The sequence below is a fragment of the Thermobia domestica genome, chromosome 11, assembly GCF_964235325.1.
Source record: "Thermobia domestica chromosome 11, izTheDome1.hap1.1, whole genome shotgun sequence".
Taxonomy (NCBI): Eukaryota; Metazoa; Arthropoda; class Insecta; order Zygentoma; family Lepismatidae; genus Thermobia; species Thermobia domestica.
In genome coordinates this window covers 58,559,479-58,578,362 of record NC_137464.1, presented here as the reverse complement: position 1 = coordinate 58,578,362, position 18,884 = coordinate 58,559,479, and the positions used below count along the sequence as shown (strand labels likewise).

At 34.6% G+C, this 18,884-nt stretch overlaps 1 protein-coding gene and 1 long non-coding RNA gene across 3 annotated transcripts in view; one reads left to right on the top strand and one right to left on the bottom strand.

Annotated features, from left to right (window-relative positions):
- LOC145664097 (uncharacterized) overlaps positions 1–4,634 on the bottom strand; it is a 285,281-nt gene extending 280,647 nt beyond the window's left edge. Inside the window, exon 1 of the long non-coding RNA XR_014127326.1 lies at positions 4,480–4,634. This is a non-coding gene — a long non-coding RNA (uncharacterized LOC145664097). The remainder of the gene's footprint in view (positions 1–4,479) is intronic.
- Positions 1–18,676, top strand: part of LOC145664095 (uncharacterized) — a 59,052-nt gene extending 40,376 nt beyond the window's left edge. For both annotated transcript variants that reach the window (XM_081730444.1, XM_081730445.1), the window contains 2 exons: positions 10,775–10,944; positions 18,454–18,676. In XM_081730444.1, coding sequence (XP_081586570.1) covers positions 10,775–10,944; positions 18,454–18,567 — 284 coding nt within the window. In that variant the 3' untranslated portion in view covers positions 18,568–18,676. The remainder of the gene's footprint in view (positions 1–10,774; positions 10,945–18,453) is intronic.
- The last annotated feature ends 208 nt before the right edge of the window (positions 18,677–18,884 follow it).

Below are 18,884 nucleotides of genomic sequence, written 5' to 3'. Positions count from 1 at the left end.
GGGAGCTCAACACTTTTTACCCCTTAGATGTCACGTTACTGATTTCAAAGTGTCTTTATTGAATACAACATCTTCGAAAACTATGGAATCGAAACTAATACTGTTTATTTTAAAATATTTTACGTGTATGAATATCACCCCCCGTGAGCTCATCACTTTTTTACCCCTTAGATGTCATGTTACTATTTTCAAAGTGTCTTTATTGAATACAACATCTTCGAAAACTATGGAATCGAAACTAATACTGTTTATTTTAAAATATTTTACGTGTATGAATATCACCCCCCGTGAGCTCATCACTTTTTTACCCCTTAGATGTCATGTTACTATTTTCAAAGTGTCTTTATTGAATACAACACCTTCGAAAACTATGGAATCGGTACTAATATTGTTTATTTTTAAAATATTTTACATGTATGAATATTACCCCCCGTGAGCTCATCACTTTTTTACCCCTTAGATGTCATGTTACTATTTTCAAAGTGTCTTTATTGAATACAACACCTTCGAAAACTATGGAATCGGTACTAATATTGTTTATTTTAAAATATTTTACGTGTATGAATATTACCCCCTAGGGAGACCCCGGGAGCTCACCACTTTTTTTTACCCCTTAGATGGCATATTACTATTTTCAAAGTGTCTTTATTGAATACAGCACCTTCAAAAACTATGGAATCGGTACTAATATTGTTTATTTTAAAATATTTTACGTGTATGAATATTACCCCCAGGGAGCCCCTCGACAACTGAACTTTATGTTACATAATATTATTACATGAGTACTGTACTTTGATCTAAGGGGACTCGGTGAATCAATGGTAAAGTGTTCACTTGTGATGCGATAGGGGACCTTGGTGATTTAGTGTCCACGTCTCATATAGCCTCGCTGCTGAAAGGGACGCTATGACAATATAGATGAAAGTATTTTACAAGTACTTATTGTCTTTTCGAGTGCAAAATAATACGTGTTCAATACTACACAGAGGCTTGTAGTGTTTGAGCCCCGTCGCCCAAAGCTTGGACCTCTCCCAACAAAAAATTTCTTAATGCACGCCTGTGTACATAGCTAGTATACGAATTCTATGACGGGAATCTGAGCATTTTAGAAGAAATTGATGATAATAATAGGGAATATTTTAACTACTTTCGTCCTTTTAAAGTAATATCACATACAGCTTAGACTATAATATGAAGAAAACTGTATAAAGTTCAACTTCCTAGATCCACTTAAAGAAATGGAGAAATGTTCTCTTATTTGAGAATAGTCAATTGTTTTAACTTGAAGATTTGTGCCCCATGATGAAATCGTGGAGTTCTGTGGATCAGTGGTAAAGCGTTCACCTTCTGTGATTGGGGTCTCTGGTTCAATCCTAACTCTCGTCGTGTGAACTTTGTGATGCATATAGCCTCGCTGCTGAACGGAACGTTAAACTCAAAAAACAATCAACATCATGTGTACATGAGTATCGACATCCGAGATGTATAAGCAACACTAGTTTTGTCAAGTTTTAGATCTCAAACACTGTTTTAATATTACCTAAAACACACACACACACATACATATCTTCGCTTCGTGTTGTCTGAAACCATGACCTAAGATAATGTTGCCGCGACAGCTGGAGAACAATACAACATCTTCGAAAACTATGGAATCGAAACTAAGACTGTTTATTTTAAAATATTTTAAGTGTATGAATATCACCCCCCCGTGAGCTCATCACTTTTTTACCCCTTAGATGTCATGTTACTATTTTCAAAGTGTCTTTATTGAATACAACACCTTCGAAAACTATGGAATCGGTACTAATATTGTTTATTTTTAAAATATTTTACATGTATGAATATTACCCCCCGTGAGCTCATCACTTTTTTACCCCTTAGATGTCATGTTACTATTTTCAAAGTGTCTTTATTGAATACAACACCTTCGAAAACTATGGAATCGGTACTAATATTGTTTATTTTAAAATATTTTACGTGTATGAATATTACCCCCTAGGGAGACCCCGGGAGCTCACCACTTTTTTTTACCCCTTAGATGGCATATTACTATTTTCAAAGTGTCTTTATTGAATACAGCACCTTCAAAAACTATGGAATCGGTACTAATATTGTTTATTTTAAAATATTTTACGTGTATGAATATTACCCCCAGGGAGCCCCTCGACAACTGAACTTTATGTTACATAATATTATTACATGAGTACTGTACTTTGATCTAAGGGGACTCGGTGAATCAATGGTAAAGTGTTCACTTGTGATGCGATAGGGGACCTTGGTGATTTAGTGTCCACGTCTCATATAGCCTCGCTGCTGAAAGGGACGCTATGACAATATAGATGAAAGTATTTTACAAGTACTTATTGTCTTTTCGAGTGCAAAATAATACGTGTTCAATACTACACAGAGGCTTGTAGTGTTTGAGCCCCGTCGCCCAAAGCTTGGACCTCTCCCAACAAAAAATTTCTTAATGCACGCCTGTGTACATAGCTAGTATACGAATTCTATGACGGGAATCTGAGCATTTTAGAAGAAATTGATGATAATAATAGGGAATATTTTAACTACTTTCGTCCTTTTAAAGTAATATCACATACAGCTTAGACTATAATATGAAGAAAACTGTATAAAGTTCAACTTCCTAGATCCACTTAAAGAAATGGAGAAATGTTCTCTTATTTGAGAATAGTCAATTGTTTTAACTTGAAGATTTGTGCCCCATGATGAAATCGTGGGGTTCTGTGGATCAGTGGTAAAGCGTTCACCTTCTGTGATTGGGGTCTCTGGTTCAATCCTAACTTTCGTCGTGTGAACTTTGTGATGCATATAGCCTCGCTGCTGAACGGAACGTTAAACTCAAAAATCAATCAACATCATGTGTACATGAGTATCGACATCCGAGATGTATAAGCAACACTAGTTTTGTCAAGTTTTAGATCTCAAACACTGTTTTAATATTACCTAAAACACACACACACACATACATATCTTCGCTTCGTGTTGTCTGAAACCATGACCTAAGATAATGTTGACGCGACAGCTGGAGAACAACATTGAAATACAAAACATGTTCTGTTATCTTATTTTTCTGCTCTTTGCAAGTAGACATTGCAAATACAGAAACTCTCTCTCAGTTCGTTGACTTGTGTATGTGTATTTAACGTTAGATTTCACTCTTATTAACATTAGAAAATTATGAAATTAACTTCAGTGCCTCAGTGGTAGAGTGTTCACCTCTGGTGCATGAGGTCCCGTGTTCAAATCACGTCTTTTTTTTTCTATATACTTGTCATTAATTTTAGCGACCACAAATTCCCTGCTTCCTTTACAACTTAACGAAAAGATGCTATTGACTGTCCCCGGAAAACCGTCCTTATCATTTCATTTTACGTTCCAGAGGACACGGTGGCTCAGTGGTAGAGCGTTCACCTCAAGTGCTTGGGTCCTTGATTCGATCCCAGTTCGTGCCCTATGAACTTTGTGGTGGACAAACATCATATGCGTGGATTTCCCTTCGGAGTTCATCAGTTTCCTTCCACTTTCTTCATTACATCATTTCATTCATTTTTTCATTATCACCTCACCTTCATTAGCCTAGTAGACGTAACCGTAGGACGTAAAACTCGATGGACAAACACCGTGTACGTGAATTTAATGCAACATTTCATTCATTCATTTCTCATTACCATCGTCCCGGCTGGAGCTCATGTGATTCGGATTCCACGTTAATCAGTAGGTCCACGTCTCATATAGCCTCGCTGCTGAAAGGGACGCTAAACTAAAATCAACTCAACTCATCATCACCGACTGCATTAGCATAGCCGACATAACTGTAAGACGTAAAACTTAGTGGTTCAGATTCCACGATAATCAGTAGGTCCACGTCTCATATAGCCTTGCTGTTGAAAGGGACGCTGAACTAAAATCAACTCAACTCATCACCATCGCCTCCATTAGCATAACCGACATAGAAAGACAGACAGACCTTGTTGGCTTTATTGTTGGACGTAAATCTCTTCATTGTTTAAAAGATTTCATTTACAAACAGAAAGACAGACGTATACATCATATTATCAAAATTAAAATACCAAGTCTACAGACACTTCTTGCGACAATTGCAATGCGAACCAGAAAACATTCAAGAATTCCATCTTATCATTTTTCTTAGAATCATCATAGAAGTTCGCTTATGTGTTTTTAACTAGGGCAGTCTTGTTATCTCGTTGTAGTACGTATCATCAAAACATTTGACAATGGCATCTTATCTGTTGTTCTTGAAACTAATCCATTTTAAGATGAAGTTCAATGTACTAACAAAACAGAGGAAGAAAGAGACTAACAAAACAGACATTCACATATGTGTCTGTGTGTGTTTTTTTTAAATGTTAGAACATGAACGGAACTTTGAATAAATACACTTGTTCTTTCAACTGCCTTTATAACTAAATGAAGAAAGAACATATATATTTTACTTACCTATTTTAATAAGAACGAGCGGTATCACAAAACACACATACACTTCAGTTTTAGGTTGAAAACACAATCAATTGATAGGATTTAATCCTAAGAACTTAAAGCACAAAACACTCACTACAGTTTAAGCTGAAAACACAATCAATTGGTAGGTTTCAATCGTGGTAACTAAAAGGACTCTGATGAAGATCCGGTAGACGTTCAAGAGTCTTTGCGGGAGGGGGGCGGGGCTTGGGAATTCAAATTAGCTAACCAATACAAGGCGACTAGAAAAGGCGTGTTTTTTCATGAACCTATAGCTGATGGTAACCCTAAAAGGCATGTTTCATCTTGTTTCTAGCAACATGATGTTCTCAAAGGCTATGAACATAACAACTAAACAGGAAGTGATATCGATTTACTTAGCATAGCAGATATCATCCTGTGAATATTCATATAACACACTTCACACCCTACGTTTTAAAAACAGGAAGTGATATCGATTTACTTAGCATAGCAGATATCATCCTGTGAATATTCATATAACACACTTCACACCCTACGTTTTAAACAATATGATATGCTATGAGAAGTTTCCATTATTAGAATTTGCTCAATCAATGGAATCCATTCGCAGGAGGTGTGGGGGAAAGGAGTGTATAGGTATGTGTTTCGTTATGAGACTTATATCTGGTTTCATGTCTCACGTCTTTAAAAAAATTGTGAAATACAATATTTACCTTAGCAACTAAGCCAATTTCGTGAGAGGCTTTGATCATTTGACTATCACGTCTTCTACAGACACTTTGTGGGAATAGGGCCAAGGGGCTAATCAACATGATTTTGCATGAGTATGTGTTTCGTTATGAGACTCATATAGTGTGTCTCATCTCACGCTTTTAAAAAAATCATGACATATAATCTTTACCTTAGCAACTAAGACCAATTTCATACAATCTCCTGAGAAGCTTCGATCATTTGAATATCATGCTTTCAGTTCATATTCTCCAGACATCTCGTGGGAATAGGACCAAGGGGCTAAATCGCTTATGCTCTTTGAAGACAAAAATCAATCAATCAATCAATTGGGAAGCTTCGATCATGATAACTTCTGTGCTAGCCGTAAAAGGTTATGAACATAGCAACTAAAGGCTTGTCGAAACTTGCCTCCCAATTCCAGGGGCTATGAACATAGCAACTAAAGAGGAGTAGGGGGTAACGGGGATTCAAATAAACCAAAATTTTCCCACGCGCTTCTGTACTACCCGTAAAAGGCTATGAACATAGCAACTAAAGGCTTGTCGAAACTTGCCTCCCAATTCCAGGAAAACAGGATCAAATTTCGCTGACTCAGCCGTGCCAAGTGGGGTACATCTACTATAGAAAATTGGGGAGAATGCATTCCGTCATTATTGGCCAATTTCAACTCCAACCAACTGAGACTATTGAAAATCCTCAGAAAAAGTACGCCATATTCGACCCAAGTCTATTTTTTTTATGAAAGCTGTCAGACAGGGGCGTGTAGTGCATATTACCGCTGTTACCGGCGGTAACGGTAAAAATACGACAGTTTTTCGTTGTTTTCATGTGTCTCTATATTTTATCATCAACATGGGAAGATGTTTACATATTTTCCTTTTCTTTCTTTTTTTTTAAGTTCGGACGGCCTGTGCCGCATTTACATATCCAGCGCCAAATAGGAACATACTATTGTTGATACCGTAGATTTCAGAGGTAACGCGAACCCCGATAGCGGTCATTTACTCCAGAAGCACCTTTCAGCGTGCCAGCCAAAAGCCTCCTGCGCCCTCGTATTTGGACGTTCGGAATGGCCCTTACGTTACCGTTTGGCTGAGTGGAACAGGAAAAAATAGAAACGTTCCCTGTCAAAACAAGGAGAATCTAGAATATCGCTATAGGATCGAGCTGGCAGTGTGATTCAACTATACTGTTTCGTTTGCTTCCTAATCCAAGTATGGAAACTTGGCTGTAATTTCCGTATTCGTAAAGTTATTTCATTGTCTTGACAGTATACAATTTCATAGTAATGATAATTAGAGAGAAGTAAAGATATTTCCCGGTGCTCCTTCTAATTCCTATATTTATTATTATTTAGGATTTATGCTAATTAAGTTGAAAATATTTTGTTTTTAATTTAATATAGAATACTTTCGATTCAGCAAATTTCCAGCTCTAGCCTCTAGCCTACTAGTTGAATTTCCACTTTGATGCAGTTTGATGTGTTGAGAAAGATCTATGCAATCGTCTTCATCATACCGTAGCTTAACTGTCCCAAATTATGTTTGACAGTCTGACTAATTTTCAATACGGAAAACTTGTTTCTCAAACATATGATGGAGCTTCGGTTATGGTTAGTGAGGTAGGAAGCAGCAGCTTCTTGTTAAACAAAGATATACAGAAGTCTATTTTTTTTTTCATTGTCATGCCCATAGGCTTAATTTAGTGTTAGAAAAGTCCGTTGACTGTACAAAAGGGTGTAAGTTTTTTTCTAAAATTATGTCGTGACTTGCTTCTTTATTCTCGAAGTCTTCAAAAAGAACAAATGCTTTTGACTATGTACTCACAGGCTCGTATCCAGGGGGGTTTAGGGGGACGGGACCCCCTATTTTTTTCTCTTCCCCCTAAACTTTTCACGGTAGGCTTGCAAATGAAGTATAATATGGTGACGAACTATGAAAAGGTTGGATCGGGCCCTCCTAACTTCAGCCGGCCCCCCTACATTTTGGGGCTGGCTACCAGCCTGTGTAGTCAACAAAAATATCCCAACAACCTCAACACAAGGTGGAACTATAGAAGTAGGATAAATGATGTGCTGTATAGCTTTAAAGATGAACTGTTAGGACTCTTTAAATCCATGACAAAAACATCGACGAATGAGATTCTCAAACCAGAGTTCGTGCAGCAAAATTCTACCAAATCCTTCAAAGTTTTGACTTCATTTTTTTACTTGAACTGTTTTATGTTATAGGATCAAGATAAGAAATCTTGTTCAATATCTTACAGAAGGAAATTCATTATGTAAGTTTTTGCAGAAAAAAAATAGATGACTTTGAAGAATATCTAAGATCATTGAGAGACGGTTTCGATTATATTTAGTAAAAAATGAAAGAACCTGAAGAGCCACACTTTTCAAAAAGATCAAGGTAAATGAAGTGAGATTTGACTTCCCCCCCCCACTAAAAAATCGTTGCCAATGCCTATAGTCTTAAACAATTGATACGCTAAAAGAAAAAAGTACTAGATATTCTGATATTGAAAAACTAGAGATACTTATAATATCAACAACCGGTAACAATTGTGAAAGTGTCAACCCACGCCACTGCTGTCAGAACATTTTTTTTTAAATCTTTGTTGTGGTAGTAGTGCATTTAATCGTAATATTTGGCTGTCTTAGGCACCAAGCAGATTGAAGTATGTGAAAATTTCTATAAATACACACACACACATACATACACACAAAATTATTTACGAAATTTATCATAGAACATGTTCCTTTTAGCTAAGCAGTAAGGGGAAATAGATTCACCATCTCGCCCTTCATTGATTTTAAATTCAAGTAGTAAGAATGGTTGCGAATCTTCAAAAAGTATGCGCTACATCCTATGAAATTCGTATTCTATTATACAGACTAAGAAAGTTTAGTCTGTGAATAATCCCCCCTCGGATGGTGGAGAGCTTAAATAAGAATGCAGTTGCCTCCTGCCTCCATTAAATTACAGCCCTGGAAAGGAAGTAATGTTAGTAAATATTTATTTCATAGTAACTCATTTGTTTGAAAATGATATATGTCTAAATTAGTCTAGATTATCTTTCAACTTATTTCATTACTTGTGTAATTCTGTGAAATGTGTATTCTAGAAGTCTCATTTATATTCGACTTGATCCCAGAACTCCTTCGTGGCTAAGTGGTTAATATACGCGCCTTTGGCGTGGGAATTTCCGGGTTCGATTCCCGGCAGGAGCTTATGTGGTTCGGATTCCACGTTAATCAGTAGGTCCCATCCTATATAGCCTCGCTGCTGAATGGGACGTATAATAATAATAATAATAATAATAATAATAATAATAATAATAATAATAATAATAATAATAATAATAATAATATATTGATATATGAATTTTCTGTAGGGGTCCCGTCATCAACCACCGAATTTCATTCCTTTGTAATTTTCCGGACCATTGATCGGGACGGTAGATATATATTCCCAGACTGTAACATAGTGGAATAAAGCAGGTTAACATTTTTATCGATAATATAAGCAGAAGACTTTTCTATTCGGAAGTTCTAAATCAATTATTTATGCTTTTCCGCTAACATAAAAGTGGCGTCATTATTATACTCGTAGTTAATTTACTAGTTGTTTCAATGTGTTCATTTTATGTTATTTCATATGTGATTTGTATATTTTAAATAATTCAGTGATTACTAGTTTTATCTAAATTTGATAGCTTTCAAAAACACCATATATTTTGACTTTAAAAGATTTTAAAAATCCAACGAGTAAAAGCAAAGTCCCAACTATTTTCTTAAGCTTGTCACATTTTGCTTTCATAAAAATAAATAAATAATGTAAAATAAGGGTGTGTCTGTATTGATACGATTGTAACTCCTCTGACGATGTTTTTGAGGTAGAGAGTTATATTGAACGTGAGGACGAAAGTAAGATTTGTAAGAAACGTAAGTTTTTGTTCCTGAAAATTACGAATATTTCATTCTGAGCCACTAAAAGGTAAACATTACTGTACATTTAATTGAAGGAATTTATGACAAACGTTTGAACTGTAAATAAATAAATAAATGCTAATTAAGTAAAGTATCAGTTTTAACACCTTAAACAAGTGGTTGTACTATATGCATATTGTGAACTGAAACGTCAGTATAGTTTCCATTGACACGTAAATAGCTTTCGGATAGCCGTATAAGCAAATGTATTTACAAGAGTTCAATATTCTGCTACATATATGTTGGCAAGTAGATTCTTCCAGCAATGTTTCAGGAAATTTCGTATAATAGCTTCGATCGAATCACAGAATTCATTTATACTAACTTGAGCTCAGTTTTGCTGGTCTTCTCTGCAGTGAAATAACAAGTCCGAGTAAATAAATTCACAACCTTTGAAACTACGGCTGACATCCTATTCATATATCAAAACGTTTGTATTAATTATTCATAAAGGAATTCCATGACCAGTATAAGCATACCTTTTTAATAATATCGAAAGAAACGGGTATTGGAGTTCCAAATTCACCGGTTACATGACAAGATATATTATGCACTGTGATATATATTTTAAAATACATTTTAAAATATTAAATTATCTATAGTTGTTACAAATATAGCATCAATTGAATAAAGAATAATTAGCTGTTAGAATATTCAGATAATCAGCTAGCAAATGCAGGGTACATCTACTCCTTTGTATTGCATAATTTTGTCCAGAAAAGTTTAATTCAGCTGATATATATTTATTTGATTTGTTATTCATAAAAATAATTGTAAGGTAGAATGGTATAATGGACTGTACTGTATTTGTTATTACCTTGAAAGAAATATGAAAAATGTGCATATTTAGAAATGCTTATTTCCAGCTGGGTGCTATGGTTACCGAGAATTAATGTTGCACTACCAGTTGTAATATGTGTGGCTATTTTATCAATATGATTTCCACCTACTACCAAATGTAAATTAATTGTTTTGCTTCAGATAATTTTAGTTTGCTCTTATAATACAAATTTTGTTCTTGATCCCATAGCAAAGAATATTTCATTTGCCATAAAATAATTGGTATTTATTTAAAGTATTACTTTTCTTTAACAGGAATAAAGTGGTCCACTCAGAAGTGGAAGAAATTAGATAAAAATTAAATACTAATCTTGGATGGATATTAGATATGTTAATTTATTGTATTATCAGATTTCACTTAAGTAGTCAGATTGTGCTAAAATTTTAGTGTTCTGAAAGAAAACATACAGTACTCGCGGTAGATTAGGTTAATTCCAGTTGCTTCTGGCAAGCTAAATGATTTCTATTTATTCCAATAATTGTTTATTTTTTCACTTATTAGTATTATTAACATTTTTTACATTATGAATGTATGCCTTATGTCACACTAATACAAGAAACGTTGTGGAATAAAATCCAGAACAAATCAACTTGCAACGCTGAGTTAAAGACAGGAAGAGCAAGGCCCAACAGAGTATTGTTTTAGCTAGGAGTTTATTCTTTAAAAGCATTGTAAATTGTATTAAGCTGAGATATACTTGGAGTGTTAAATTATTTTTAGTTTTATATTTTCAGGGTATCATTATTATTACAATATGACAAAGAATTTAGAATGTCAAGAAGTTATGCCTATATTCCTTTTGGTGCAGAACAACACGTTAACTGGATTTGGTTACCAAGTATTTGGGACCGTTACACCTAAAGAAAGAAACTGGTTTGAAGATATCACAGCGGACGCTATACCTGTAAGTATAGAAGAACAATCTATATTATAGATCTACAGCAATGGCGTGATGTCTCAGACGCGGAAATAGCATGAAGATATATAATGAAACTGCGGAAACTAACAAAACATTGTATATTGATATCTAGTCACACCAATTGATTGAAAATGAACTCTATTTATTGCCTTCTGTATTTCTCAATGTCACTGTTTCGTACGGTGTTTCTTAGCCAACTCAGCAAGCATCAAACAATTCTTGTCGGGCTATACTAACATTAAGAAACTGGTAACAACACCCAATAGAATTTGGAAGCCAAGTGATTCGGTTGTCCGCCGAGTTTTTACTGTGTATTCAGTTACTGTGCACAGTGCACAGTACTTTTTATTGTGAACTCTTATTTTTAAACAAAACAAGTATGCCCCATTAAATGCGACTAATTTAATTTTCTTCATAAATTACTGTAGATTTACAAAATGGTAAATATTTTTACATCATTTTAATGGATCACATTTAAGAATGAAAGGTGGCATCAGGGACTTAGTCTTAGTCTAGGACCTGCGACTTAGTCTGTAAGACTTCATTTTCTATATGAAATTTTTAATTAGAATATGTACTCTTGTATATATTAAGAATTTTTAATTACTCTTGTATATACATATTCATTCATGTATCTGATAACACGTATAATTTCTTTTAATTCTTTCACTGCTCGGTGTTTGTTTTGCATAGTGCTTTGACACGTTGTATTTCAGAAGCCAAACAGGAAGTAGTAGCAAGGACTAGTCACATGACCTAGCTGGCCAGTTCTACTTATCACTTCAAAAAAGAAGAAGTTTGTCCTTGAATTTATCATCTTGTTGAAACCACTTGCGTTCCATATCAATTCCGTTCAAATGGAGCTACAAAAAAGTAAACATATTACGGTATCGTTCTGCAGTCACTCCTAATTTTCACGAACTTTCCATTCTCATCTTGAAAAAATGTACCAATCTATCACTCCAACAAATTAAATCCACACAATTATATTATTGTAAGAACAGTATTGCCAAACCAATCATAAGACATGTTTCGTAAGAGAGCTCCTCCGTGGCTAAGCGGTTAGCGTACGCGCCTTTGGCGTGGGAGACCCGGGTTCGATTCCCGGTGGGAGCTCATGTGGTTCGGATTCCACGTTAATTAGTAGGTCCACGTCTCATATAGCCTCGCTGCTGAAAGGGACGCTAAACTAAAATCAACTCAACTCAATGTTTCGTAAGAGAAGTTGGGTTTCTTAAGTGGGGACATTTGCACGCTGTAATGATGTAAAAATATTTGTCTTTTTTTTTAAGAAACAAATTCTATTAAGCATATTTTGTCAGTCGCTTTTCTTGGAATACCCTTTATTTTTACACATTTTACATAACACTGTCCAATACTGCATTTCTTTTCTGAAAAGTAATAAGTGATTCTGAAAGTTTTTTTTTCTCCTGCTGAATCTTAAAATGATACCTTCTTTCTTATCATCATCATCATAGACATTCTCCCATTATTGGTAAGTCACTTGTCGCGACTGAGAAGCTTCCATACTCCACTTTCTTCAACTAACATTTTCGTCTTCACATACGATTTGTCTCCTTTTATATCGTTCATCAATTCTAGCCTCCTTGACCCCCAACCTCTCTTTCCTGTCACCATACCCTTTAGCATTCTCTTATGATACAAGTTTCTTCTTAGCCAATATCCCAACCAGCTTCTCTTTCTTTTCTCAATTATATCTAAAACTGTTCTTTTTTTTTCTCCACCATTTCTAACACCCTCTCATTCGTTTTTTGTAAGATCTAGCTAATTCTCTTCATTCTTATCCACACACACATTTAGAAACTTCCACTCGTTTTCTATCACTTTTGCGTAATACGCATGTTCCCAATCCATATGGTACCCCCTGTTCCTGCGTACTCGTGAATGCTCTACACGAAGCATTTTATGAGTCTTTTACTCAACTCTTTATTCAAGGTCCCACAAAATGGGCTTTTCTTCCTCTTAACGACTTCCTTCACCATTGCTATCCTTGTTTTTATTTCATACTTCATATCATCATTAATAATACTACCGAGGTATGAAAAACTAGTACCATTTCTAATTTCTTCTCCCCTGCTTCTACATTTGACATCGACTGCTTCGTTCCATACATCATGGTTTTCCGTATCAGATCAGTTTTTGAAAAAAAAAACTTTAAAATGTTGGTCTAATTGAAATTTTCAATTTTCTTGAACTAGACTGGAAATTTTTTTTTAATTTCCTGATTACAATAATGTTAGTAATAATTATTCGTATAGTTAAGTATGCATATTAAACACAATTGTTCATTAATATAAAATAAATTGTCCCCCCTGCTTTCCCCGTCAAAAATGAAAGGTTCAAAAACTTATGTGAAGAAGGATAAGGTAGATAAGAAATTTAATTTACTTACCTGTACTTAGCAACACCGGGCGCCGCTGAAAGAATTGAAACAATTGAGCATCAATGTTACAAGTTTACTTTCTTGCTTGTTCGTATGATGAGTTTTATTCCGCTGTTGAAGTCATGTGTTATAGTAGTAGACAATATTGAAGGCTTTATTCTTGCGATACATTATTGTGGGGATGTTTCGCGGTGAAATGAATAACATTGCAAATGTTGTTTCATGTTAAAATATAGCGCTACATACAGTGGCGTATTAGGAAGGTGGCTATCGGGCTCAAGGCCACCCCCGAAATAAATTTCTAACATGCAAAACTTCATTAAAATTTGTCGGCACTCAAAAGGAAAAATATAAGTGTTTATTCACGTGTCTAGCCCCTCCAGAAACAAAATCCTAAATACGGCACTGGCTACATATCTGACAATCTCTAGGAATTGTAAGAACGGTCGTCTGGACAGATAAGTGCAAATCTGAGGCTCACGAAGATAGTATCTGTTATTAGAAAAGCGTATGAATTGCATTTTTCATCGAAAATCGACTGGGGCATTGAAGAACCTTGGGCATAGTAAGATAGCTGTAAATCCTTTACAGAGAATCTAAAGAGATAGTTACATGGTTCTCGCAAATATGTGCTATTCGCTCCACCAATATTATGATTTGAATCACGTGATCACTGCTACTTTTGTCTCAAATGTAAATTAATAATGTTGAACGGTCAAAAAGAAAAGAAAGAGACAGAGTTCGATACCCAGATCTACAACCGGCTAGAAGGTCCATTCCACATGGGTAAGGTTTCCCTATACCAGTGCCACGAGAATTACTTACAGTAGACAACAGTAATATTGATGGCAGTGAATGTGGCATGAGTAGTGAGCGTGAGAATCCTACATACAAGGAACGTGCCAGAAACCAAAATTTGATTACTCAAGAGTAGCAGAAGATCTTGTTAGACTTGAATTCACCCAAACAAGATAAACTCCTATCTTCAAGGCTCCCAGTTTGGAATCTTATTTTTTTAAAAAAAGTTAAATTTTACTGTAAATAGACAACATGACTTTCATAAATTTTACAACAACAATAATGACGATTACAAATTTTGCACATATGTTGTAGGACTGATACAAACATTAAAAATACAAGATAAAGGCGGTGAGTGGGTTATTCTTGGACTCGTCAAAAGCAAACATGAAATTGTTCTTCTCCACAATAATAATTTGGATATCCAGTAAACTTGAAAGAAACCTATCAAAATGTGAAACTTGAGAGTGATTTGTTCGGTGTTAGACTACATAAAGTGATATTATTTCATTTGTGAATGAGGCTGTAGAATAAAGGAAGTACCACATACAACTGGAATTGACTACTTGCTCACCCCCTTATTCTCGAAACTAAAAATGTAAAAGAGGAATCTATTATCGATCCCAAGGAAATTTTTCCGCCTCTCTTCCACATTAAATTGGCCTTTATGAAGGTGTAAAAGAGTTGGAAAAGGAAGGACAAGGATTTATGTGTCCCCAGGAAATGTTTACAAGTATCTGAGATGCTAAACTAAAAGAAGGTGTGTTCATTGGCCCCAGACATGTTAATTGATGAAAAATTATGTATTCCATGAAAAACTGACAAAAATGGAGAAAAGAACCTGGATTTCTCTTAAGAGTATCTCGGATAATTTTCTGCTAAGTAACAAAGTGTGAAGCATGTGCAGATAATTGAGGTGTTGTTGACAAAGCCTTCTCATTATGCAGTGCAACATGTCGCTCGAAGTGCATTTTCTATATAACCTGTCTTTCTTTTCCGGAAACCTAGCAGCTGTGCCTGATGAGCATGGTGGGAGGTATCACTAATCAATTCAGTTCTTAGAGTAGGTATACAAAGGAAAATCTGTTGCGTTATTGCTCACAAATGATTGTTGGAACTTGGCATAGATGAGACACTCCCCACATCAGACGAGATGAAACCTTCACAGATGTTTCTTTTATTTTACGCTTCGTAAGATGTAGTAATATATATCTATGTCTTTATCACTTTTTTGTCCTTGACTATCACTTTTGTTTCGGTAATGTATCTATGTGCATTTATTTCATCTGCATCTTCATGCGCATACAGGCTGTTTCATACACGTGGAATTTCACTGTTTATTATTATTATTATTTTTCACTCTTTATTCGTGCAAAACTGCATACAATACTAAGGTATAAATATTGGTTTATTCTTCTGATATCCAAATGTGCACATAATTTTATCATCTAGTGTGTTTGTACATAAAAATATTTTTTTCTAAATGACAAATTTAAAAAATATGGATTTCCTTCAAAATGTCATCCCGTGTTTCTGCAAAACCAGACCCAATACAGCATATCTGACTTCAGTCATAATCGGGAACCTATATGAAATCAGGAACCTATATGAAATCAGGAACCTATATGAAATCAGGAACCTAATCGCTGCGAAACCCATAAAGAACGCCTAATTCCGTTCAGGAAAATTTTGTAGGTCATTGAAACTTAACAGCCATCTATTTAATTTACAAAAAAAAAAAAAAAAAAACTTCTATTGATCTATTATTTGTTATTAGTATTACTCGAATTCACGTTTCAAAGATAACTGACTATCTTTGCAACAAGAGTTCCAATGATAAATATCTATTGTAGAAGTGCATTTCTGATTATTAAGGTAGTCAATTGCCCCTCGAACGCCAGTTCAAACAAAATAAAGGTCAAATGTAACATTTAACAAAGAGGTTATTTAATAATTTAAAAACACATTTTTCTTTCTACGTTGCAAATGTTTAAGTTAAGTTTCTCAACGAACATTTTTTTTATCTGTATCAACTTCATCAGAAGTGTTTTATACATTATTATAGGTTTGTATTGAATTAGGTAATATGTGATTGTTATTTTTCTGATAGTGGTTCCGTTGTATTATTTGTAGCTTTTTACTAATTTATGACTTACTATTAATTTTAAACTGAATATTCTCGCTACACTAAATCTTGACCTTATAGGTAATTTTCAGTTAGAAGTTTCTTTCTGTCCACAAAACGCAGAGAGTAGTAAAAATCCGTTCACAGATTATTTGAGCACTTCTCGTTGAAATATTATATAACAAACGCAACGGAAGAAGCAAACCCATTTATGTTAGAAACATTCATAATGTTGACTTTGTAATGATGCATGAGGAAATATCGAACATCAGCTGGGATAAACTTCTTAATCAGTGCCATGTAAATAGTGCACTTGACATTTTTCTTCACAAAAGTTCGGAGGAGGTATTTGAAAAAAACACTGTACCTTACAAAAGGATCTACGCCAGCTCAAACTTTCACTATCGTTCACGAAAAAGTTAATTCGATCACTTAGTAGTAAATCACGCCACTACAAGAACTGGAAATGCTGTATAGAAAATGCTCATTATTATAAGAAATAGTTTGAAAATTTACGTAGAGAATAAAAAAATCTTGTTGATGTGGTCGACAATAATTAAGTTAAAATAGTGAAAATTATATCAATCTTGATAGAAATAATTTTTTTTTATTAGTCATAAAGATTGGAAAGACATAAACAAAACTCCCACATATAAGAATGAAATATTAACCAGCAGTAAGGAAACTGCCAATGCATTACATTTTGTTTCTCCTTATAAATCCCACCCTGCCACATATGACTGTGCTCTTCTTAAAGGACACGGACTTCTTGACTCATTTGTCCTATATGACATTTCTGTCTCAGAACTTGAGAAGCTGTAAAAAGGCTCAAACCCAAAAAATATTGTGGTCCTGGTGGAATCCCACCATATATAATTAAGGACTGTATGCATCTTCTTTCTACTCCCCTAGCACGTATCTTCAACTTGTCCTTTACAGAAGGTGAAATCCCTACAAAGTGGAAAGCAATCACTGTTTGCCCTATTCCTAAGTGTAATGGGACGGACAAAATCGAAAAGTACAGAATAGCCATACTAAGCGCATCAGGAAAGAGTTTTGAAAATATTCTTTATCAACGACTTTGACTTTTATCGGACGTATTGCACACAATTTCCCCGAACCAACATAGCTATTTACCTGTGAACTTCGGTGTGAGGGCTTAATGCATCCACCGTATAGCTCGAACCTAGCACCGTCAGGCTATTCTGTTGCTTCAGTCTTTTTAGAACTTCCTGAATGATGTAATTTAGTTTCAAAAGAGTCCTGTGAAAACAACGTACCGGTATCACATTCTTGAACAGAAGCCACAAGTTCTATAGCGACGGAATTATGGTTTTGCCGGATGGCAAAAGGCCATCGACCAAAGCGGCTCATATTTGGTTTCATAATGTTAGTTTCAATTAATGATAAATGTTCTCTCACTTTCTATGTTCATTTGCTCAGTTCTCTTTAGACAAACTAATATTCAGACTTATCGTATATCCTTTTGCTCATAAGACAAAATGCAAAAATTTATATACTTTTTAAAAGAAAACTTAATTAAAAATATTAAACTCAAGTATATCTCAATCCTTTAAAAGCTGCTATTCATTATTACCTCTTGTAGAAAAACATGATTGTATAAGTCAATTTTCCATTATAATTGATATAATACATTTTGATTCAATAATACAAATTTAGAAGGTAACTTAATGAAGCAAATATAATTGTAAAACTTAATATTATAAAATAAAATCATTATTAAACACGTCTTTCTGTGTATTGTGCGAACATTCTATGTATTGTGATTTACTGTGTTTCTCGTTCGATAGTTAGCAACTCCTTCGCACATGATCAAACTACCTTGCACGTGTTTCATTGCCCTCGCTCGAAGCATCGGTGGAACAGTGCTTAGCAGTTCAAACAGACGAAACAGTTGAAAGAGCCTGGTTCAAAATATTATTAAAAAATAATAGAAGTTTACTATGTCAATTATATCTAGGATTCTACTTGTCTCCTATTCGAAGTATTCAGTACAATATGCTTATAATAATAATTCGATACAATAGCAATAATAGTAATAATAGCTAATGTAGATCATTAGCAGCCATCATGACTTTTGACTGTACATAATTGAATCACAATTTCTTGTAGTTATCGAATTACAACTTGAGTTTGTTCTTTTCAGTTCGCATTCTATGAATACCCACCATGTTTTCCTACGCTCGTACGGGAATTGGGTATTATATCCTTACACGTCTACTTTCAGGATGATCCATGGAATATCTCGTGTGAAAAATAAGGAGCAGTGCCTTAAAATTATGAATTTTATTACAAATAAAGTGGATTCAACAATATATTTGATACTAAGCCTATAGTACATATATTTAGAAAATAAATAATTGCATATTGCTGTTGTTTTAAGTTATTTATTTAACCTGTAATGTTAAGTGTAGTTTGCGAAAATTGAAAATTAATATTTTATTCAAAATCTGTACTGTTTATCTATCAACTGTATATTAGGGTGTACCGAAAAAAACTTTTTCTCGAAATGTTAAGGTGGGTAGTGCGGAAAAGTAGCCATTTGTGATCAAAAATACGCCAGATTTTTTTCCAGAT